Below are 25217 nucleotides of genomic sequence, written 5' to 3' on the forward strand. Positions count from 1 at the left end.
GGAGTACAAGGTTAAGCACACAAATTACAAAGAAAAAGAAAGCAAAGAAATGGAAATATCATTTTGGGACACCTTAAAAGGAAACGAGAAAAACATTTAGGGACGGAATGAGTAATCAGCAAAACATAATAATTCGGATTGAGACAGAGTTCTGGGTGGATAAGTTCTGAGCCCCTCCCAAATTGTTGTTGCGAGAGATCGAACACGGGTCTTCTCTACCAAGTTAAGCCTCAATCACTACTGAATCAACAGGTAACTGGTGACGTTGATTGATACTATGTAATCTTTGTAAACTTTGAGGGATCCCAAGTCCTAGTAGAGAATAAGATAAAGTTGTTTTTATTTTAAAAGTTAAGCATTTTAGCACCAATTGAAGATAATGTATACTTCCTCCGTTCTTTTTTAAATGACACAATTATTTAGGCACGTTTGCCATGCACGATTTCAAACATTAATATATCTAATTGTGGATCGGAAAAAATTATAAAAAGTTGATATTTAAACAATATTTACTGATACGAATCTAATAATACCCAACACGACTATATTTTTTCTTATGTATAAACTATAAAAGGAAGTCAAACGTGTTTGTGTGAATAGTGTCTAAAACTCCACTGTGTCATATAAATAAGAACATATGAAGTATATATTAACGCGGAGTATTTATTCATACCCTTTACAAAGTTATTCTTGTTCTTTCTTTATGACTCAGATTCTTTACGCAATTTCCAGATTCATCTAAAAATTCATAATTACGCAATGCGGCTTCGCCACTGGCTTTCATTACGACTCGAATCTTAATTTATATCTAATGTTTTATAATTAAACATGGGTGTGGCAAAAATATTCGGGGTCTTGTGCGGTTTTATAAATTGGGGCTATTTTTCATGATTCAATGTAACTTGAAAACATTTAGTTCAAATTACTACGGGATATATAAATTTCGATTTAATTGGCTATTTCTTTTGCGGTTTTATTAGCACTTGAATAAGTAATTTTCCTACATCAACTACAATAAATTTTCTTTAATGATAACCTAATAACGACGGGCTATAAATCCCGTCGTAAAAGGCTTTTGCGACGGGACTAACAACCAAACAAAGACGGTAACATCCATCTTAAATGTCTTTAACGGCGGGTTAACGACGGAATTTTCCATTAATGGCGGCCCCCTTTTATGACGGGTTCGCGATAGGATATCCGGTCGTTAATCAACAATTATTGGCCTTTAACGACGGGATCTCCTGTCGTTAATGGTACAATTTCTTGTAGTGATCGCCCATATTTTTCTTAAATCATCATTTATTGGAGAAAAAAAGTCAATTACACGAAAATAAATTTTAAGATAGAATTTAAAAAGATAAATTTATACTGTGTATTATTACCCAAAAGACAATGATTTCGAGGGCCCTTTTCATTTGGGGTCTTGTGCGGTCGCCTCGCTCGCACCCCTCTCCGCCTTTCCCTATAATTAAAACTCATAAAATATTAATAGAAACTCAGACATGGAATATCTAATCCATTCATAACAACTCAATAAATTTTGTTTGCATTTGCATTTTCTCCTAAATAATAAAATATCTAGTTTTACATTGAGAATCCTTTTATTACTATTTACATTAAGGTGTACTACTTTAGCCCATCGATCACTCGGTACACTTTGACATCTGACTTTTATCCGTTGTTAGTTGACAGCTAAAAGCTACCCAGTACTGCTAGCTTAGCTTTGACGAATAATTTAATGCTTTATAGATTATAGTACCTCCGTTTCAATTTAGTTGTCATACCTTCTATTCCTGTACGTTTCAATTTAATTTCATATGGCATGAACACATGCATTAATATTTTATTACCTCTCTCTTTCCATTGTCTAAAATTATAATCTCACATCCTCTCACATTCAATTAAAAAATATATATTTCTCGTACTATCTCTCACCACACGTACTTTTCTATTAAATTATACTGTATTCGTTTGAAAATACTCGCAACGTTGGTCACTCTCATGCATGTCAATGCAAAATTTTGATCGTTAATATCTCAAATTTTATTCAAGCAAAAATTATAAAAGGTTGATATTTTAAAATTACGAATTGAGATGAATCTAACAAGATCTCACATGCATGCATGACTATGTTTTATCTGAAATATAAATCACCAATAATAGTCAAAGTAGAATAAGTAAAAATCAAATATTGCGAGTATTTCTTAACGAAGGAAGTAATTGTAGATAAGACTACAGCAACTTATCGCATAAAATTAAGTGAAAAGCTAGCTTATTTAGTTGACGGTTAAATTGAGACGGATGGAGCATGTGACCCTTGTAAACTTTAAGGGATCTCAACTTACTCAAGTCCAAGTAGAGAATAAGATAAAGTTGTTTTTATTTAAAAAGTTAAGTATTTTAGCACCAATTGAAGAATATGTATATATATATATATTATTCCATAAATGGACATTTGTAAATTTATAACACATGTTATTCTTATTCTTTTATTATTTGTCAATAGTGTCAGTTGTGTGGTTAATTAGGTGACTTCGTATCTAGCTACGGATTTACAAGTAGGGCAAAAGTTATATCGATGAATATTTAGTCGAGCTATAAATACACCATTTGGGACACCCTAGGGTATTTGTGCATTGCATAAACATTTTTATTTACTAGAATTAAGCTAATTAAAGGTATGCTTTCTTTCCTCTTCTATATATTATATACTTTTTTAACGGCTTTTAGTTGCAGTATATATACATGTGCAATTTGCGTATATATTTGTTATTTTCACATGGCATTAATTAATAATGATAAAAATAATTACTAAATTAATCACGTTGTACCTTGTCTTGTTTTTTCCAAAAAATGAGACCCAGACCCAGCTCATGACTTCTTGCTCGTATTGGGCTTCGTGTTGGCCCAACCCACAATCATCTTTAATGATTTTATGTTCCAATATTAATGTGCAAATATGCGTATATATTTGTGATTTTCACATGACATTAATTAATAATGATAAAAAATAATTACTAATTAGTTTCTTTTTGTTCTTTCCATTAATTACGTACGTGAAGCAATATAATTAACAATGGCTTCGATGCAACAAGCTGATCATGGCGTGAACCAATTATCCGACGAGGAGAAAGCAGCGATCGGAGAGGCAATGAAGGAGGCAGAGTCGTTGGCAAAAAACATCAAAGAAAAGGCGGTGTACTCGAGCCAAGATAAGGAGGTTTTGGTCACAGGAGTTATGAAGAATTTCCACCGTTTCGATATGGAGCTCTATAAAATAACTTCATGGACGGGAAAAGTCATGGATCCTCCTCCAGTGTTAATTAGGAAAAATAGTATTGGTACGTTTGTGCACAAGGGTACTAGTAATCTTCCTGTGTCAAACTCCAAGGGTGCAATTATATATAGTTGCAATAAGAAATATCCTCATCTTGGATGGCTCTTGGCTTGGGACAAATCCGATTTACATAACAAGGTACGTACGTAAAATTTGTCTATATATACTCTCAATATAATTTTTTTAGGGGTTACAATTACTACCTATGGCCGTATTTTAGTAGGAGTTATATGTTCATTTTTTATAACTTTTATACCCACTCACCATCTATTACGTTATACTAAAACAAACATCAGAGAGACACGTGTCATTTTCCGGTGTAAAAATCTTTTGGCAAAAAAAAAAAAAAAAATTCCTAAAAAAAACATATCTATTTTATTTATTTTTTATATTCCCTATGTGTAAAATATTTATGTATTGAAAGAAAAAATAGGATTATATAATATGACGGTATTAGACGATTTTGGTAATATTTTATTTAAAAATCGTCATATAAATAATAGAAAATATATTAACTCAATATTTTGGTCAAATTAACATATTAAGCATATCGAATTTTTTGGTCACATTATCAGGAAGTATTAAACATATAAAATATATATAATACACAAAAGTTGCATATAAAGATGATTAAATGATTATGTTCAAGATTCATTAATTATATGCATTAGCTTTAAGAAATAAATATTTCAGTTAAATATTTTATAAAAAGATGGTCAAATAATAATTATAGAATATCCGTGTGTACACGGGATCTAATCTAGTTCTTTATTATTTCTTACTTCTACTACAATCATAAACAATTGTTAGTAACTTTTACACCCCGGTTACTTTTTTTTCTATTTTTTATTTATTATCAACTATCCCACTTATTTCATTATTATACAACATTCAACTAATTAAACTGTCTTAATACTTGTGCGGGTACCCATATAAAAATACGGAGGGAGTAAATTGTCCTATCCTTAATTAGTACGTAATGCGTAATGTGTATGCATGATTTTGTAGGTGTACGTGGAAGCTGGGAAACTAGACAGGATCAAAGAAATACCGGATTGCGTAATTTTACAAAAACTAGATGCATCGGGCAATATAAGTCGATACTGGGATAACGATACAGGTGCTTCAGCAAATGCTGAAATTAGGAACTGGGATGAATCCATTGCTACGCTTGGCGTCAGCCTTGATCAGGAACTTTGAATTCCCCCACAGTCGAAAAGACCGGTGCATCATCATCACCGGTCGTATCTATATCAACATTATAAACGAAGACGTGATTAAATAATCCGTTTTCTCTATAATATACTATGTATTACATATAATATGTACACTATATATATATGTTGCTAGCTTTATATATAGTGGAATAAATAAACAACGCCATTCCCTTGGTTTTGTACTGCCGGAAGATATGATGAAATATATATACTACATCTAATTTTATCTATCTTTATATTGTTGTTTATTTCATACAAATATATAAATATATATATATATATATATATATATATATATATATATATATATATATATATATATATATATATATATATATATATATATAGGTTCGTGTGAGAACTATCTTATGGTGATCGAGAACCCCATCACCACCGTTCATTGTGTGAAATCTCACCCGTTCATAGTGAAGACCTGTGAAGGCCTTTGTCGTTCTTCTTCCTTCCCCATCTCCTCCCACAGACAACACTAGTTCTCCCCCGTCAAAAGAAATTCATTGGTGAAAATCCTCCAAAATCTTCGAACAACGTGCTCTTGTTTAATCAACATAATCTTGAAAATCTCATGGTGAAAATCCAATTTCATCAATCACATACTCTTGTTTAATCAACATAATCTCATGGAAAAAAAATTAGTAACTGACTTTGTAGAATTATGGAATTCTCCCTTAGGAGGCTATGCATTCAATATTAACATATATATAGTGTACATGGTTAATTAGGGTTTACACATTACTATATTTACAATGCTAATTATGGACCAATAATATTTACATATTATTGTTACTAACACACCCCCTCAGTCGGGGCGGGAGGAGGACGAACGCTGAGACTGGAGCGAAAGTCGATGAACAAGGGCGAAGGAAGACCCTTAGTGAAGATGTCTGCATACTGAAATGAGGATGGCACATGGAGAACCCGAATATGTCCGAGAGCCACTTTTTCTCGAACAAAGTGAATATCCATCTCCACGTGCTTAGTGCGTTGATGATGTACCGGATTATGAGACATGTAAACCGCACTAATATTGTCACAGTAGACAACCGTCGCCCTTCGCAAAGGACAATAAAGTTCCAGAAGTAAATTCCGGATCCATGTCGTTTCAGCCACGACATTAGCCACACCCCTATATTCAGCTTCAACACTTGACCGGGATAAAGTGGCTTGGCGTTTAGAAGACCAAGAGATAAGATTGTCACCCAGGAATATACAATACCCAGAAGTAGAGCGACGAGTATCCGGACATCCACCCCAATCTGCATCTGTGTATGAAACTAGCCCATTGGCCGGAGTCGAAGAGAAGTGCATGCCATAATCTAGAGTACCCTTGATGTAGCGCAGGACACGCTTTAGAGCATGAAAGTGCGTTTCACGAGGATCGTGCATGAATAAACACACCTGTTGGACTGCATAAGATATATCCGGTCTAGTAAAAGTAAGATACTGAAGAGCCCCGGCAAGCTGTCGATAGAAGGACGGATCAACAATCGACTTGCCACTAGTAGCACTAAGTTTGGATTTAGTGTCAACTGGTGTAGCAGCGGGCTTACAAGAGGACATGTCTGCACGAGCCAAGATCTCCTGGGCATATTTCCTCTGGCAGAGAAACATATTATCCTTGGTACGAGAGACAGAAATACCAAGAAAATAAGATAGGGGACCAAGGTCCTTCATGGCAAACTCAGAGCTGAGGAGAGTGATGATCCGGGTCCTGAGAGTGTCAGGAGAACAAGCAAGAATGATATCATCAACATATAACAGTAGATAAGCAGTCTCCATACCTCGCCGGAAAATGAACAATGAAGTATCACTTTTACTGTTAACGAATCCCAGAGACAGAATATAAGTGAAAAACCGCTGATACCAAGCCCGAGGAGCCTGTTTCAGGCCATAGATAGACTTACGGAGAAGACAGACATGTTTAGGTTTGTCTGGATGGACAAACCCGGGTGGCTGATGCATATAAACGGTTTCCTGTATGTTACCATGGAGAAACGCATTTTTCACATCAAGCTGATGAATAGACCATTTCCGAGAAAATGCCAAGTTGAGAACTGTACGAATAGTCGTAGGTTTCACAACCGGGTAAAAAGTCTCACCACAATCAACCCCGACCTCTTGACCCTTACCATTGGCCACCAAGCGAGCTTTATGTCGTTCAAAGTCCCTATTAGACCTTTCTTTGTGAGTAAACACCCACAAACAACGAATAACATTGGCATCCGACGGTCGTGGAACCAAGTCCCACGTATGAGTGTCAATCATGGCATTATATTCATCACTCATGGAATTATACCAGTTAGGGTCCTTTAAAGCAACCAACGGAGATTTGGGAATGGGTGAAATGGTAGGCGTAGACGAAGTGATCAAGGCAAGACTTGCATACTTTGAATTAGGCTTAAAAATCCCATCCTTGGCACGGGTTTGCATGGAGTGAGTAGATTGGGTGGGAGGAGTTGGGTCAGAAATGGTAACATTGGGCTCATCAGGGGGGCGAGTCGAAGATTGGGCCACGGAAGGAGACTCCACACGTGGTGATAGGGTAGGCCACTGGTGATCCGTGGCTGATTGAACAGGCCCACGGTCCACCAATGGCCTATTCTGCCCAGTGCACCTGTTTGGAGGGGTAGAAGAGCTAAATGGGCTAGGCCCACTAGGAGGACCGTTGGAAGAGAAAGGAGTATTGGGAAAGGGAGGTCCACAATTAGAATGTGGACTTGGGGTGGCTGCACGTGCAATAAAAGGAGAAGTAGCACTAGGTGGGTCATGTGCATCCAAAGGAGCATCACATCCATTTTGGGCTGGAGTGAGATGAGACACGTTGTTGGGCTGGGCCGGATTAGTGAGTGGCGTGGACTGAACAAGAGGAGGAGAGGAAACTGCATGTTCAGAGTCTAGAAAATCAAAATCATGTTTCTTGGGAGTGTAATTAGAGGAATTAGGGAAAGTAAATTCATCAAAAATTACATGACGAGAGATTAGAATTTTCTTAGTGTTTAGATCGAGGCAACGGTAACCCCGGTGAGAGGGAGGATAACCAAGGAAAATGCATGGAGTAGACCTAGGACTCATTTTATTAGGGGCGGTAGCCGAGAGGTAGGGATAACAAAGGCATCCAAAAGTACGTAGGTGATCATACGATGGTGCTTTGTTATAGAGAATATGCATTAGAGTAAGGTTATCGAGGAGACGAGTGGGCCGAATATTTAATAAATAAGCGGCCATGTGAAGAGATTCAACCCAGAAGGAAGGAGGGAGAGAGGCATGGAAAAGAAGAGAGCGAGTGATATTATTAATAGTCCGGATCATACGCTCGGCTTTGCCATTTTGGGGTGAAGTATTAGGACACGAATGTCTCCATATCATGCCATGGGTATGGGAAAATAATGTGAAACTCTCATTATCGTATTCACGACCGTTATCACATTGCAATGCCTTAATGGAAGTCCCGAATTGGGTTTTGACATAAGTATGGAACCGGCCGAAAGTGGAGAACACATCCGATTTTGATTTTAGAGGAAAAACCCATAAATAATGAGAAAAATCATCCAAAAAAAGTAAATAATACCTAAAACCTGTAGGACTATTAATAGGGTATGTAAACAAATCGGTGTGAATAATATCAAAAGCAGCACAAGTCTTAGTAATAGAAATTGAAAAAGGAAGACGACAATGTTTGCCCAACTGGCAGCCGTGACAAACAGTAGGAATTTTTCCTTTATTACATCGAATTAATTTTTGATTTCTAAGAAAACTAAGTATCTGACCAGGATGACCAAGGCGATTGTGCCAGACGTCAGAAGAGATAGCAGCAAAAGAAGATGGAGAAGATGATGATCTGTCTGAGGAAAGTGGATAAAGAGTCCCAACACTATTGCATCTCGTCAATATTTTCCCCGTCTGAAGGTCCTTTACAGAAAAACCAAAAGGGTCAAATTCAACAGAAACAAAATTATCGGAAGTGAATTGACGAACGGAAACAAGATTCTTAATGATATTAGGGGCATAAAGAATATTTTTGAGAGTAAGAGAAGGAAATGGTTTTGGTAGGATTGTGGTGCCGGAACCCCTAAATGGTATTTTATTGCCATCACCAACCATAATATGAGAATTCAAATTACGACAATTGAAAATAGAAGAAGAAATACCTGAACCATTCATGAGATGGGAAGTAGCACCCGTGTCCATGTACCAATTTGAGTCCGGTGGTTGCATGGACATTGCATTAAAAAATGCTGGAAGATCAGTGGGTTGGTAATTGCTCCCTGGAATAAGAAATGCCCCATTGGGCTGGTGAGCAGGTCTGGGTGCCGGGCCCAATATCCCCTGTTGTTGACCAGCAGAATGCTTCCAAGGCTGGGAGGGAATTGGGCAGGGGGGGTACATCCATTGCTGGGCCCATAAGCTAGCCCATGGATTGACACCCATTTGTTGACTCTGTTGATGTTGCTGGCCACGACCACCTTGGCCATTCGCATTCGAACTCGAGCCAGACCCAGAACCACGATGATGCTTCTTCCCTTTGTTATTGTTCTTGCCTCCACCAGACTTTCCGCCCCCACCACGGCCACCACCCCCGCCGCCACTGTTAGCCGAGGGTTGAGAATGAGCAGCAACAGTAGCATTGGTGGCGGTAGTAAGCATCACCGTCGACCCCTGTTCATCGTCTTTTTCAGAAAGTCGACCCATCCGATCAAGATCAAGGGTAGAACATGCTTCATCGAACGTGGGCAGCGGAGTAGTTTGCCGAATGATTGTTGCGATTGTACGGTACTCGGGATCCAATTTACCAACCAATTGAAGAACTAAACGTTCCTCCGAAACCGGGTGGTCAAGAGCCGCGAGTTGGTCGGAAATAGTTTTGAGAGCCTGACAATATTCATCAAGAGAAGCAAAGTTAGACATACGAACATTACCAAATTGATTCTCAAGCAGAACCACCCGTGTGCCTTTGTTATCTTGGAAAATTTTCCGAAGCCGGTTCCAAATATCCAAAGCAGTAGCATTGTCGTCCAAGACCTTGAGAAGAAGGTCTTTCGAGATCGTCCCGTACATCCATTGAAGGACAATAGCATATAGGCGTTCCCACAAGTCATCATCCATATCCTTCGGTCTCTTGACTTTCCGATCAATATGATCTAACACAACATACACCTTGGCCGTGGTACGGAACAGCGTAGCCCATGGACTATATTGGACATTGTCGGCGTCAAGCACGAGAGGGATCAGTGCTTTGACGTTGGTGGCAGTCAAGGCGGGATGATAGGCGTGAACAACTGGTGGTTGAGGAGGAGGAGTAACGCCATCATCACTATCGACCATGGTGTGAGAACAAAGGGAGATGAAGAAGAAGAAGAAGAAAACAGAGGAGAAAGAGAGAAAGCAGTCGGAAGGTTAATTAGCCTAGGGTTAGGCCTGATACCATGTAGAATTATGGAATTCTCCCTTAGGAGGCTATGCTTTCAATATTAACATATATATAGTGTACATGGTTAATTAGGGTTTACACATTACTATATTTACAATGCTAATTATGGACCAATAATATTTACATACTATTGTTACTAACAGACTTTGGTCCTTTATTGCCATGGAAATAAGAAGAAGAAAGCAGAGATAGTGAAAGAAAGAGGTCATAGATTTTTAATTTTATTTGGGTTGTTTTTATGCTACTTTTTTTCATTCTTTTACTCCTTTTTTGGTGCAGTGTTGGAATAAGTACGTTTGTCTGCTTTGTTTGTGTGGGAAGTGACAAACGACATTTGGAGGAGAGAGAAAGCCAAGAGTGGGTTGACCGGCTGAATGTAGTGGGTTACTGGGTTTTGTTTTTATTTTGAATAATGGCCACTCGTAAGCACGAGATTGTAGTTGTTAGATCAAATTCTATTGCACGGTTAAGATCGCTTCCCATTCTTCTCATTATAAGGATTTTCTCATTGGAGGGTGAGAGACCGTGAGAACGTCAGAAGGGTAAGTTGATATATTTTCATGTAACATTATGAACCGGACTAAACGGAAAGTGTAATGATAATTTTGAAACGAAGGTAGACGGTAGTATAGAAAAAAGTATCACGAGATGTCTTATTAAATTTATTTTGTTTTATATTTTTAAAATATCAAATTTTAAATTTATTTTGTTATATATTTTTTAAATATCATATTGAAAGATATGAGCGGTCAAAGTAGTGCGTTGAAGATCGCGCAAAATATAAGTGGCCGGATGGAGCTTAGGAAAACAGAGGAAGTAACACTTTCATTTGTTATAGGAAACAATTAAATAAAGAAAGACTTTTAAATGGCTACAATAAATGGTAGCCACTATAAAATCCTAAATCTTAACCCTTTATTGTTGTTGATTGATCTGGACCATTAATTTTAAGTTAAAAAAATTAAAAAATAATAATAATTAAAACTCCTTCTATCTTCGTGCTTTCTTCCTCGATTTACGATACCTCTATCGTTGATTTGTTGTCGATGAGAAGTGAGAAATATATCCTGGAAGTTTAATGAAAAACATGATTCTATATATCTTCTCCTATTTGTTGTCGATTTTCTCTTTCTTTATATCTTCTCCTATTTTCTAACTGTTACACCGATCAACCATTGAAATTTAACTGGAAAACATGTATTAATGAAGAACATGATTCTATTTCCATGATATTCTTCTTCATCTAACATAGAAAATCATAAACTTAGCCTTATTATCATCATCTCAAATCATTACGGAGTAATATTAGGCCATGTATAGTATTTGGGCTTTAGGGATATCTTTGTATCTATTGTATTAGCTTGCAAGCCCGCACTGTTGTACTATATAACCATACACTATTCTGAAATACAAATCAAGAAAACTGATTACCCTAATTAATTTATCATGGTACCAGAGCGAACGGACGAAACATATAGAGATCGATTGTCATTATGTTCGTGATGCTATTCAAGCGAACGTCATTTCCCCTAGTCACGTTTCTACTGCATTACAGCTTGCCGACATTTTCACAAAGGCTCTAGGCAAGCGTCGTTTCCTCTATCTACTTCGCAAGTTGGACATTTGTGATCTCCATGCTCCAACTTGAGGGGGTATTAGGCCATGTATAGTATTTGGGCTTTAGGGATATCTTTGTATCTATTGTATTAGCTTGCAAGCCCGCACTGTTGTACTATATAACCATACACTATTCTGAAATACAAATCAAGAAAACTGATTACCCTAATTAATTTATCAAGTAATTAGATTGAAATTTGAACAAATTTCCTTTTTCCTTGAAAAATCAAAAAAACTACGGATCGAGTAAGATTTATACTGTTTGATTTTTTTATTTATTTATGGATCAGAGTATTTCATTTAATAGTCAATTTATTTCGCATTATTCGGAAAGGTCTGCCTATGATTCAGAGAAGGTCTTGTAGAAATTTTGTTTTTGTTTTTGTTCTTAAAGAGAGATACCAAATTACAGGTTCTTGGATGAGAATGGGTATTTTTATTTTTAAGGACGATGATATAGGTTGCAAGTTGCGACTACATTTTGTTGTCGCAATCTTACGTGTCGATATTTATTGGTGCCATATAGGATACACGTCATCAAATTTTTTATACTATCAATTCAATATTTTTACTATGAAAATATATAAATAAAGAAGGAAACAAATATTCATTATATTTATAGTAAATATATATTTCCTTTTGTCTTATAAATTACAAATTAAAAACATAAAATTTATAATCTAATAATATACTTTTGTGCAATTAAAAAAATACATCACTTTAATTAAAAAATACACAATTTATAATCTAATAATATATTTTATGTAATATAAATTCATAATTATACATTACTTTAAAATATTATTTTAATTATAATGATTAAATGTGACTCGTTTTTTATCCTTGATTTGTTTTTACATTGCATATAACAACTCAGCAATTGAAAGTACATAGTATGATTTTTAGGCAGATACAATTATATATATATATATATGGGGAATGAAATAAACAACAATATAAAGATAGATAAAATTAGATGTAGTATATATATTTCATTATATCTTCCGGCAGTACAAAACCAAGGGAATGGCGTTGTTTATTTATTCCACTATATATATAAAGCTAGCAGCATATATATAGTGTACATATTATAATGTAGTACGTACTTGTATATAATAGAGAAAACGGATTATTTAATCACGTCTTAGTTTTTGTCTTTTCGACGGTGGACTCGTGGAGGAATTCACTTAGAACTGATCAAAGCTGACAGCAATCAAAGCACCGTCAACTTCCCAGTCCTTGATTTCAGCAATGGCTGAAGCACCTGTGTCGCTATCCCAGTATCGACTAGTAGGGCCGGATACTTTTAGTTTGTATTTAATGTCACTCTCCTTTAGCTGATTGATCCTGTGTTGAGTCCCAGCTTCCACGTACACCTACATACAACTCAAACATATTATTTCTAACATCCTAGTCACAAAAAGGATGTATAAATATAAAATATGTACTAATGATTGAGTCTCATGTATTTCTATCTTTAATCTTTTGATCTAATTTCTTTGCATTTTGCGTACCCTGTTATTTCCTTTGTACTTCATCCAAGCCAAGATCCATCCACGTTTAAGTTTTGAGCTAGAATCGGAACAATACTTAAATGCACCGCTGCACTCTTCCTCCTCAGGCTTACTATTGTGCGCAAACGAACCAATACCATTTTTCTCGATTTTCTGTGGAGGGGAATCCTCGAATGATCCCATCCAGTTCCATTCTTCTCCCAAACGCTCAATCGCGGTAGAGTAGAGATTCTTCATAACGCCAATCACCAAAAATCCATGATCTTGGCTCGAAGCCGCCGCCGCCGCCGCCGCTTTCTTGTTTTTTGCCAACATTAACGACTCTGCCTCCTTCATTGCCTCTCCGATTGCTGCTTTCTCCTTGTCAGAAAATTGTTGCACCGACGCCATTATATTGTTTCCTTTACAAATTAAGTCAACCCATAATACGTACTTGTTAGATTACTGTTATAAAATATTATACTTCAATTCGTCCGTTTTGAAATACTTACAACGTTGATCAGTTTCATGCATGTCAATGTCAATTTTGATAGTTAATATCTTAAATTCCCTCTAAGCAAAAATTATAAAAAGTTGATATTTGAACGTATGTATATATTGACTTAGACGAATCTAACAAGATCTCACATGACTATGTTATATCTGACATATAAATCACCAACAATAGTAAATGCAGAATATGTGAATAGGTAATATAATAAAGTTTCATGCCAACAAAGAAAATATAATAAAATCACAATGTAAAGAACACTAGAAAACAAACTAAAACGATAAGTATAAAAATCATTGAAATGATGTAATATGTAATTAGAGATATTAATTTAAATGATAGAAATATTATCAAATAATAGGAAGATCGAGGAAATAAATTAGCATACCTTATACTATAAGTGTAGTTATTAATACAAGTTTATGCTTTGCACAAATAAGGTGGGTGTCCCAAATGCTGTATTTATAGAGAAAAAAATGATCGATGAAAAAGGTTGCGTACTCTTGCATTTTCATAATAGAAACACACACACATTACTCATGCCATTCACAAAAAAATATCCATTCAGGGAATAAGAATAACACCGAATTTTTACATATGTCCATTAGTTTTGGAATAATATGTGTAACGTATTCTAAATTTTAATCCGAATAAAAACATTGACTCGACATTGTCCTTTTTCTACGTGATCTGGATCGTTTACTAGTGATCTGATTTGACAACCATACCATCATTAATGTACAAGCTAAGCATTTTTCATGTTTCTTAGCCTAATTGATTAATTAAGCAATAAATTATACTTCATCCGTTTTCTTACATAACACAATTGACTTTTGGCACTATTTATATAATCTACTTGGACTATCAATTGTGATGTATACTTAAGAAAAAAAATAATCATTTGGTGTCTTGTTATAATCGTCTCATTGTATAAATTTATAATATCAACTGTTTTTGTACTGTGTTTTTCTTGATTGCAGTAGCAAAGCCATAGAGCAATACTTAATTACTATTTTTTTTTCTTTTTTTTTTTCTACAAAGGATTAAGATACTAAAAACACACCCAAAAAAAACTAAGAAACAAAAAATTAATCTGGCTCCAAATGATACATCGCAGAGTTGACACCGTTCTCTACCGCCGAATTAGCACGTAAATGAGCTTGATGAACCTGCTAATGCTCTAATTTATGGATGAAAAATGTCTCAAAATATTTACCTATACGTAGAATTTTGGACATTGTCCAAGCCTGGTGTACTAGGACAGTGGATTCTGTTTTTCCGTATTAACCATCTTCTCCGTGATAGTAGCCCTCTACTTACAAAGTCACAACCTCTTAGGTTGTCTCATAGTCGTTTCTTATCGTGGTTTCTGGCCACCGCCATAGCCACCTCCTTTATAAACTTAATAGATCGTTAAGCAGGAGAATGGCCATAAGACATCTATAAAGCCTCATGTTATTTCAGGTTAAGATATACTAAGAGTAAGATTAGCGCTAGTACGAGCAATAGTATAGGAAATAGTCTTATTGAGTATTAACCTCATACTTTCCATTTAAGTGGGAGAGTATGACAAAAGTCTGAGCAAGAGTCTTGGAATATCAAGACTCTACTTAAGACGTTTAAACAGTAAATTCCTTGTTAATTATTATTTTTTTATTTTTTTTATTTTCACAAGTTTGAGAAGTCTTGAATGAGTACAAGGGGTGAAGGGAAAAAATTAAGTAAGTCTGAAAGGCAAGAATCTGAAAATTTGAAAATAAATTAAAAGATGGTGTGGTAGTCTTAGCTCAGACTAGCGCTAATCTTACTCTAATGCAAATATATATAAAACTAGTTCCAAATAAACAAGTAGATCCTCAACATGATCGCAAGAATGAGCCATACCGGCCAACAGCTAACGCCTCCAACATCGCTCGTTTAATACACTTCAATTCCTTAGTTATTGTACGGGGTGTCCTACCGGCATTACTTGATACCGGTAGGACTTCCCGTAAGCAAGTATTGTCCTACAGGTAATCCGGTCGTCAAAGGCAAACAACTACTACCGGCTTATTTATAATATCCAATCGGCAATATCACGAAGACGGCCAACCTTGATCGGCCATGGGTCACTGTCACACAGGTCATTATCTCACCACAAGGGACCCACGTGACCGTACCTTTGGATTGGTCTATATAAGAAGCACCTCATTTATTTCTATGAGGTACACAAACACTTAAACACACTTCTCTCTCACTCTTTGATTATCTCTTAATCACTTCCTAATCCCTCAGTAATCTTACTTAGGCATCGGAGGGGGGATCCTCGAACCACCCCCGAGTCTAGTTAATCCAATCTGTTGTGCAGATATCAACCGGCACTCTCACCAGGAATCTAGTATCCCACAGTCAGCTGTTCTCATTCCACACCCGGAACAATTGGCGCTAGAAGGAGGGGACCTCATCCCTTGTAACAGTAGAACAATCAGCATGGATCTCTCACTGAAAGACGGTAAAAAATCAAAGAAAAGCCAGGAAAAAACAGCAACTCCACAATCAGCAAGAGTCTCCAAATTCCAACCCTCACTTATAAACCCAGCCCATCCATTACAAGCGCAGCCAATCCTAAGCCCAGCAACATAAAACATCCCGATAGCGGCACAAAAAGATTTCACAGTAGAAGATGATGATGAGTTAGAAATGGAAAGCCCTGTAAGAGAGCAACCAAAAACACCCTTAGAACAGACGCTGCAGGAGCGCCTGTCTCCTCTATCGAAAGTATTCACTGGAGAGCAGTTGAAAACACTGTCGGCGGTTATGACCGCTTTATCAGAATTACCAGCCTCACAGCAGCCAGGTTCAGTCGGCAGTCTAAGAAAGACCAGGTCGGCAAATCCCCACTTGCCTGTTAGGGATCTCTTAACCGCCCTCAATGAAGGAAACACCACGGAAAAAAGAAAACGCTCGGATCCGCAAGAAACGGAATGGCGTGAAACAGAGCAACACCCCATCGCAGAATATGAGCGAAGGGCGCCGGTGCTACAAGTAGCTAGGCGGCAGACAATCCAGCCAAAAGATTCTCCCCTATGACGAGAAATTCTAGAAGAAAGGATGGAGAAGATAAAAATCCCGACTGGAAAATACGATGGTACGACGGATCCAGAGGATTACTGCACCACGTTCGAACAACACATGATGTTGTACACAGATTCCGACGCCATGTGGTGCAAGGTGTTCCCATCCACACTCTTAGGAGTCGCAGCGAGCTGGTATAAGGGCATAGAGGCTCAGTCCATTTACAGCTTCAGACAACTGCAGGCGGCATTTTTGTCACGCTTTGTGAGCAAGCAGAAAAGAAAGAAATCGTCGGGAGAGCTAATGTCGTTCGCTCAAAGAGATAGAGACCCGTTGAGAGACTATCTCACCCGCTTCAATAACGAGTCAATCACTATCCCCAACCTGCAGCAGGAGGTGGCGGTTCTGGTTTTGATGAGAGGAATGCAAGAGTGTGAATTCAAGAAATACCTCAGCCGTAAATCATACACTAATCTGGGCGATGTCCTACACAAGGCAAATGAATACATAAGGGGGGATTAAATGATGAAGATCTCCAATGTAACAATGGCAACCGGCGGAAATGCCGGGCACAATCCAAACTTTAACAACCCCCAGGCGGGAAGAGGAGGAAACAATTTTCACCAGAATAACAACCAGCAAGGAGCAAGCCAGAAAAACCAGAACAACAGGAATGCCAATCCCCAGGGGCAGAGACCTCGACAAGATAGAAGGGAGTCAAGAGGACTTTTTGATAATTATACGCCGCTGAACACACCGCGGACGGCGATTTACAACATAAACAACAAGATGGACGGTTGGAGAAGGCCGCCACCAATGCAGAGTAGGGAAAGAAATGTCAAGAAATTTTGCGATTTCCATAATGAACACGGCCACCTCACAGAGGACTGCAGAGACCTCAAAGACAACATTGAGGACATGGTGTTAAAACCTATGAAGTGTTGTTTTCCCCTCAGAGCAACTTCAATGGTTGTATTTAGAGGCTTGCTTGCAATTTTAAAAATCACAAGTTATTAGCTCGGCCAATGGAGTTGAAATGCGAAATTAGGTTGGCTCAGTGGCGGAGCCACGGTCCTCTTAGGGGGGTCCTTGCCCCCACTTGATTTTTTTTCTTTTTTTATAGTTAAATTTTCATTTTTTTTAAAAAAAATACATAATTTTAGTGAAAATCTTATCAGTTTTTAAATAGTGACCCCACTATCTTGAATTTCTGGATCCGCTACTGGGTTGGCTCCAATAAACTATTTTATTTGTAATATGAAATTAACAATTTCAAAAACCATTCGTTGGGAGTGCAAGACAAACAAATTATCAGTCCCTAATTCATCGAAGACAGTATGAGAAAGGACATAGAACAAATATAAAGGTTTCCTCGATGCAGATCGTTGGCGTTTTACTAAGGAATTTTTTATTTTATTTTTCCTAATTATACGTAAAATATTTACGTATCAATAAAATAAAGAACAAAAAGTAAAAATCTCATACAACTTATTGCTAACAATTGGAGCGTATTGTAGCTAGAAGATGATATTGCTTGAAAAACTTAAATGACATACCAAGATATAATGGTATTAGCTAACGATTAAAGATCTAAATCATAATGGAAATTTCAGAAAACCAAACAATATAGGTAATCACTACTATCACAATAAAACCAAAATCCAGGAGTTGTAGTATTTAAAATTGATAATGTATAAATATACTAAAGTACAAGCACCTAGGATTATACCTATGATCATAATTAATGTTCGATATGGTGTTAACATATAAACTTAACTCGGCTTGTCGACTAGCTTGATCCTTATTCGTGAAAAAATATTAGAATATGAGAAATATGGAGGACGTGATTTTATTCAAACTCATTCACAAATTACAAAGAGAAGATTATAACCCATTACCTGATAAAATAAAATACGAAAATGATAAAGGTCGCAACATGCAACATTTAAGCCGTGCCGCAATGATGACATGTCATGTTTATGTGTCATGAATACATGCAACCGCCTCTGATTAAATATTATCACAACTTACGACATTTATCATCAACCAATAAAATAATTTATTACACTATATTTGTATTGCGTTTTTCTTGATTGTAGTAGCGAAGCCGTAAAGCAATACTTACCATTTCATTAGTTATGATCTTTATTAATTAGTTGAAAAGATTTAAATCTCAAACCATTATGTGAATCTCATGACTATAACACATTCATTCAAGGGATAAGCAAGGACATCGTATCTTATCCTCGGTCCCCCTTATATTTTGATACAAGTCGTGGTTAATTCTTGTAATGTCCTTTTTAGAATTATTCTTGTAATATTATTAACGCGGAGTATTTATTTATACCCTTTTCAAAGTTATTCTTGTTCTTTTTTTACAACTCAGATTCTTTACACAATTTTCGGATTTGTCTAAAAATACATATTTATACGTAATGTGCATTACAAGAATTTGTATTTTTAATGACAACCTAATAACGACGGGTCAAAAATTTCGCCGTAATAGTCTTTTGCGACGGAGCTAACAATCAAACAAAGACGAGAACAACCGTCGCTAATGTCTTTTACGCCAGGTTAACGACGAGACGAGAACAACCGTCGCTAATGTCTTTTACGCCGGGTTAACAACGAGTTTTTCCATTAATGAAGGCCCCCTTTTATGACGGGTTCACGACAGGAAATCTCAACGTTAATCAACGATTATTGGCCTTTAGCGACGGGATTTCCCGTCATTAATGGTACAAATTCTTGTAGTGGTGACTTCGCCACTGGCTTTCATTACACAGTGAGACGAATCTAACAACATCACTTATGATTATATTTTATCTGACATATAAATCACCAACAATAGTCAAAGAAAAATATGTGAATAATGTAAAAAGACCAAACGTTGCGAGTATTTCTAAACGGAGGAAGTAATAGATCGATAAGACTACATCAACTTATCGCATAAAACTCTGTACAAAGCTTAGTTGACGTTGGAGGGGGTATGTGACCTTCGTAACTTTGAGGGATCCCAAGTCCTAGTAGAGAATAAGATAAAGTTGTTTTTATTTAAAAAGTTAAGCATTTTAGCACCAATTGAAGAATATGTATATATATTATTCCATAAATGGACATTTGTAAATTTATAGCACATGTTATTCTTATTCGTTTATTATTGGTCAATAGTGTCAGTTGTGTGGTCACGTTACTTCGTATCAAGTACGGCAACAGTTATATCGATGAATATTTAGTCGAGCTATAAATACACCACTGGGGACACCCTAGGGTATTTGTGCATTGCATAAACATTTTCATTTTCATTTACTAGAATTAAGCTAATTAAAGGTATGCTTTCTTTCCTCTTTTATATATTATACGAAGTATACTTTCACTACAAGAAATTGTACTACTAACGACGGGAAATCCCGTCGTTAAAGGTCAATAATTGTTGATTAACGACGGGATTTTCCGTCGCAAAAACGTCATAAAAGGGGGCCGTCGTTAATGGAAAATTCTGTCGTTAACCCGTCGTAAAAGACATTTGTAACGGTTGTTCCCGTCTTTGTTGGGTTGTTATCCCTGTCGTAAAAGCCCTTTTGCGACGAAATTTTTACCCGTCGTTATTAGATTGTCATAAAAGATACACATTCTTGAAGTGTTTTTTAATGGCTTTTAGTTGCAGTATATATACATAATACATGTGCAATTTGGGTATATATTTGTGATTTTCACATGGCATTAATTAATAATGATAAAAATTATTACTAAATTAATCATGTTGTGCCTTGTCTTATTTTGTCCAAAAAAATGAGGCCCAGGTCCGACTCATGACTTCTTGCTCGTATTGGGCCTCGTGCTGGCCCAGCCCACAACCATCTTTAATGATTTTATGTTCCAATATTCATGTGCAATTTGCATATATATATTTGTGATTTTCACATGACATTAATTAATAATGATAAAAATAATTACTAATATTTTTTTTTGTTCTTTCCATTAATTACGTACGTGAAGCAATATAATTAATAATGGCTTCGATGCAACAAGCTGATCATGGCGTGAACCAATTATCCGACGAGGAGAAAGCAGCGATCGGAGAGGCAATGATGAAGGCAAAAAAACATCAAAGAAAAGGCGGTGTACTCAGAGCCAAGATCATGAGGTTTTGATCATAGGAGTGGTGGAGAATGTCTCTCATTTGGATATAAAGCTTGAGAAAATAACTTCATGGACTGGAAAATTCATGGATCTACCTCCTTCTAAGATAGCTAAGAAATATGGTATTGGTACGTTTGTGCACAAGGGTACTAGTAGTCTTCCTGTGTCAAACTCCAAGGGTGCAATTATATATATTAGCTATCCTGGTTTAGCATGGCTCATGGCTTGGGACAAATCCAATAAAATTAACAAGGTACGTAAACAAAATTTGTCTATAAAATAATTGGTTTTGAGTACTTCCTCTGTCTTTTTTGTTCTTTACGTATTTTATTCCGGGTGTCCCGTCATGTTTTCTACTTTTCTTTTTATATTATGCACTACAAAGTGAATTGTACTATTAACGACGGGAAATCCCATCGCTAAAGGTCAATAATTGTTGATTAACGACGGGATTTTCCATCGCGAACCCGTCATAAAAGGGGGTCGTCGTTAATGGAAAATCCCGTCGTTAACCCGTCGTAAAAGACATTTGCGACGGTTGTTCCCGTCTTTGTTGGGTTGTTATCCCCGTCGCAAAAGCACTTTTACGACGGGATTTTTACCCGTCGTTATTAAGTTGTCATAAAATATACAAATTTTTGTAATGATGTCAATATTTGATCTATTAATATACGCCCAAAGATTATTTTAACCAATTAATGTTATTGAGGCATTTATCTCTCATACTTTTTCATTGGGGAAATAAAAAATTTCTCATCTTCCCCAGAAAAAAGTACTGAGGGAGTATATTGTCACAGGCTTAATTAGTACCACGTCACTACAAGAAATTGTACCATTATCGACGGGAAATTCCGTCGCTAAAGGCCAATAATCGTTGATTAATGACGGGATTTCCTGTCGTCCCCGTCATAAAAGAGGGTCGTCGTTAATGGAAAATCCCGCCGTTAAACCGTCGTAAAAGAAATTTGCGACGGTTGTTCCCTTCTTTGTTTGGTTGTTAGCCCCGTCGCAAAAGGCTTTTGCGACGGGATTTTTAACCAGTCGTAATTAGATTGTCGTTAAAGATATAAATTCTTGTAGTGTACGTACTCCGTAATGTGTATGCATAATTTTGTAGGTGTACGTGGTGATAGGCTGTCGTACACCCGTCAAAAATAAAATCCTAACGAAACCTCCTAACAATGTAGTAGGGTAAGCAGGGTCGAATCCACAGAGAGATGGCTATTTAAATCTAGCTTCCAAGGTATGGCGAAACTAACAATGTCACGAAATTTAGGATTCAATGTTTAAACTAAAATAAATAGAAAAATAAACTAAAAGATCTAGGGCAACGGTTCACCATGTTCATAGTTCAGAATCAATCAAAACATCATCAACAACTCAAATATTCAAATTATCTAGAGCACAAGTTAATCCTACGGTCGGGTCTTAACACTCTCAATTCAACATATGCAGTACGATCGCTAACATAATCAGAATTGCTAGTTGTAGGTAAGCCTCTAAAATTCGATCTTTCGATTCTAAATCCTATTAGCATGATTTAATCAAACAATTGATCAGATTGCAAAGATTAACAATATAAACCTAATCAACTAGAAATATCAATGAATAATCAAACCATCAACAATAATAATAAGGATTCATAATATAAACATGGATTCCCAAACCCTAGAAAAGAAACTACTCAATCATGAAACGAATAATGAAAATCAAATCTAAGAATGAAAACATAATTAAAAGCAATAAATAAAATAAAAACGAAAATCAATAATACCTCAAAGAATTACATTAATGGAGTTTGTAGAAAAACTATGGTTCATGAAAAAGAAAAGAGAGAAAAAAAACGTGAGAGAGGAGTTCCAAGAGAATTAAAACCTAAAGGAAATAAAAGCATGAGGGATAAAAGCATTCCCTTGAAGTATTTATATGCTTCTCAAATTCTAAACAAAATAGGAAAAAATAACAATTACATAAGCTAAGATTTAATTGGACGATCACGAAGACCAAAACACGCGCGGAAATCACTTGGGCGCAGAAACCAGCGGGCCCGCTGGTTGGTCGCTGGTTTTCGCGCCCAAGGAGGAGAGTTGGGCCTGCGTTTTGGGCCGTAGGCGAATCGGATAGTCGAGCCATCTTGTTTATGTCATAACTCTTGTTCTACAATGCCTATAAGGACGTGTGACCTGTCGTTGGAAAGCTCTTGAAGTCTACTTTCTAGCCCAATCAAATTCGTCTCATTCCGACATGTAGAACTTGAGATATCATCAAAAGAGTGAACGCTTGTCCGTTTTGATGCTTAGAAAAATAGCGTTTAGCTTCGTTGTTGACTCAAAATTATCCCTAGAGACATGCAATGATCCTCGAGTCAACATTCCATCCGTTCATCATCCAAATCAACTCATAACACTCCGAAAGCATCCAAATGACCGTAAAATCACCTGAAACATTAAGAAAACACAAACGGGGCATAATAGAGTACGACAACGATAACTTATGCAAATGTGATCCTAAATGCAACTAAAATGATATAAATGCCTATTAATGCAACCTAAATGCGCCTAAAATACCCTATACAAATATGACTCATCAAATTCCCCCAAGCTAGACTGTTGCTTGTCCCCAAGCAACACTAAACCAAAGATAGAGAAACGAGACGCACATGACTTTCATAAAACCATGGTAAGACCAACCTAACTCTCGAGCAAACAATCAAACAGAGTTATTGAGACGGAAATCTAGCTCAGATACAAATAGAACCACAAAGCATCGTGATCCACAATCGAAACAACCAAGCTTAGCCACAAACTATTCTCAATCAAGCTAGTCGTCGCCGCATACCTTGTAGAATATAAATATATGATGCAACATGGGGTAAGATGACAATAGCAAGAAACGATTTTCATTCAATCACAAAACAAACATGCCGATCAAGAGGTCTTTATAATAAGCTTGTAATGGGGCTAGGTGAAAAGGAAGGGTAGGGTATAATTTGGGAAAAAGTGAGAGTAAGGTCCAACTTGGGGAGCAAATGTGAACTATATGCGTCGGCGTGATAATGCCGCAAATCCAACTCCATCGAACCATGAAACCCGAACAATCAACCAAGTTATAACCAAGGGAAAAACATAATATAATGTCAATGATCTTTCTTCATTCCCCTTTCCCAGCTTTCAGACTACATACAAAAACGAAACATATTTTTTTGATTTTTCTCTCTTTTTTTTTTCTTTTTTTTTCTATTTTTTTTCTTCTTTTTTTCTTCTTTTTTTTCTTTTTTTTATTTATTTATTTTGGTATGAAAATGAAACTAGATAATGAAATCGAAAGTACATAATAAATCTAATGCTAACTGTTACAAGCTTGGGTGCCAACAATAATATACACCATTTCCGAACCACAAATCCAAACATAGCCTCGAACCACGAACTATTGGCTTAGTGTGCCAATCAATCAACATCAATGAAACCATTACGAACACCGAAGCTCCCCCAAGCTAGATTCGGGACAAGTAACCAACGGGGCTAATAGGGCTCAATTTTGTGGAGTTAAAACAATAAACAGACAAGGCTACAACATGGGTATGAAAGGCAGGAACTGATGTTTCTAAATTCGTCTGAAGGCTTCCTAAGAGAATGGCCTCTGTCATACGCGGCATGCGTGAGTTGCAACTAAACTACTAATGAATCTCAAGCCAAAATCATACGATAACAAGTCACATCAATCACACAAACACATAGTAAGGTGACCTGCAAGATAATTGGCTAGCTATTCTTGACACGAGACCAACATCTTACCGCATACCATTCAATTGGTTCACACAATGCCAAGCAGTTATCAATGTATAGCATGACCGACTGAATTTCAGAATCATAACTAAGTTCAAAAGAAGTTCAAGAGAGTCAAATAAAGCCCGAACATAGTTTGAAAGTCAATTGCACAATGCAGGGTATAAAGACATATGAATGCAAGTAAGAATGCAACTAAATTGAACAATAACACTAGGAAAGCAGTACATTTTTTTTCGTTGCACGTAAACTCCCACCCCTAATGGATGGTACAAAGCGTACAACACCTAAACAAAACAATAAAACTATACTAGAAAGCAACAAAGATAGATATCCCTCCCCCAAGCTAAGCAAAACACAGTGCCCTCACTGTGAAAATAGCAACAATATAACTCAAACAAGGGAGAGGGATGGAAAGTGCTCACTCGTGATGAGGCTCGTCTGCCGAGGATGACTCGGTAGAACTGTCGACAATAGAAGCAGTGTGGCCAGAAGCTTCAAACTGACGACGCAAAGAACCATTATCCATAGATGTGGTGGATTTGGGTGATAGCTAGTGGGTTTAGTTGTTTTCATGATACAACAACCACGATTTAAAATACTCCAATCAA

At 36.7% G+C, this 25217-nt stretch overlaps 4 protein-coding genes across 4 annotated transcripts in view; 3 read left to right on the plus strand and 1 right to left on the minus strand.

Moving 5' to 3' along the window:
- The first annotated feature begins 2523 nt into the window (after nucleotides 1-2523).
- Nucleotides 2524-4787, plus strand: LOC110783250 (uncharacterized). Its single transcript, XM_021987558.2, has 3 exons — nucleotides 2524-2681; nucleotides 3066-3478; nucleotides 4349-4787. The coding sequence occupies exons 2-3, from the start codon at nucleotides 3080-3082 to the stop codon at nucleotides 4538-4540; spliced, it is 591 nt and encodes a 196-aa protein (XP_021843250.1). The 5' UTR covers nucleotides 2524-2681; nucleotides 3066-3079; the 3' UTR covers nucleotides 4541-4787.
- A 7796-nt stretch (nucleotides 4788-12583) lies between these two features.
- Nucleotides 12584-14138, minus strand: LOC110783251 (uncharacterized). Its single transcript, XM_021987559.2, has 3 exons — nucleotides 14013-14138; nucleotides 13135-13535; nucleotides 12584-12996 (listed from the first exon to the last, which is right to left on the minus strand). The coding sequence occupies exons 2-3, from the start codon at nucleotides 13522-13524 to the stop codon at nucleotides 12808-12810; spliced, it is 579 nt and encodes a 192-aa protein (XP_021843251.1). The 5' UTR covers nucleotides 13525-13535; nucleotides 14013-14138; the 3' UTR covers nucleotides 12584-12807.
- Nucleotides 14139-16714: 2576 nt separating this feature from the next.
- LOC110783267 (uncharacterized) lies at nucleotides 16715-17200 on the plus strand. The gene has a single exon (XM_021987576.1). The coding sequence runs from the start codon at nucleotides 16715-16717 to the stop codon at nucleotides 17198-17200; it is 486 nt and encodes a 161-aa protein (XP_021843268.1).
- Nucleotides 17201-19859: 2659 nt separating this feature from the next.
- Nucleotides 19860-25217, plus strand: part of LOC110783360 (uncharacterized) — a 39661-nt gene continuing 34303 nt past the window's right edge. The window contains exons 1-2 of the mRNA XM_056843756.1: nucleotides 19860-20008; nucleotides 20678-21074. Of these exons, the coding sequence (XP_056699734.1) occupies nucleotides 20907-21074 (168 nt within the window). The 5' untranslated portion in view covers nucleotides 19860-20008; nucleotides 20678-20906. The remainder of the gene's footprint in view (nucleotides 20009-20677; nucleotides 21075-25217) is intronic.

This window comes from Spinacia oleracea, chromosome 4, assembly GCF_020520425.1.
Source record: "Spinacia oleracea cultivar Varoflay chromosome 4, BTI_SOV_V1, whole genome shotgun sequence".
NCBI classification, from domain to species: Eukaryota; Viridiplantae; Streptophyta; class Magnoliopsida; order Caryophyllales; family Amaranthaceae; genus Spinacia; species Spinacia oleracea.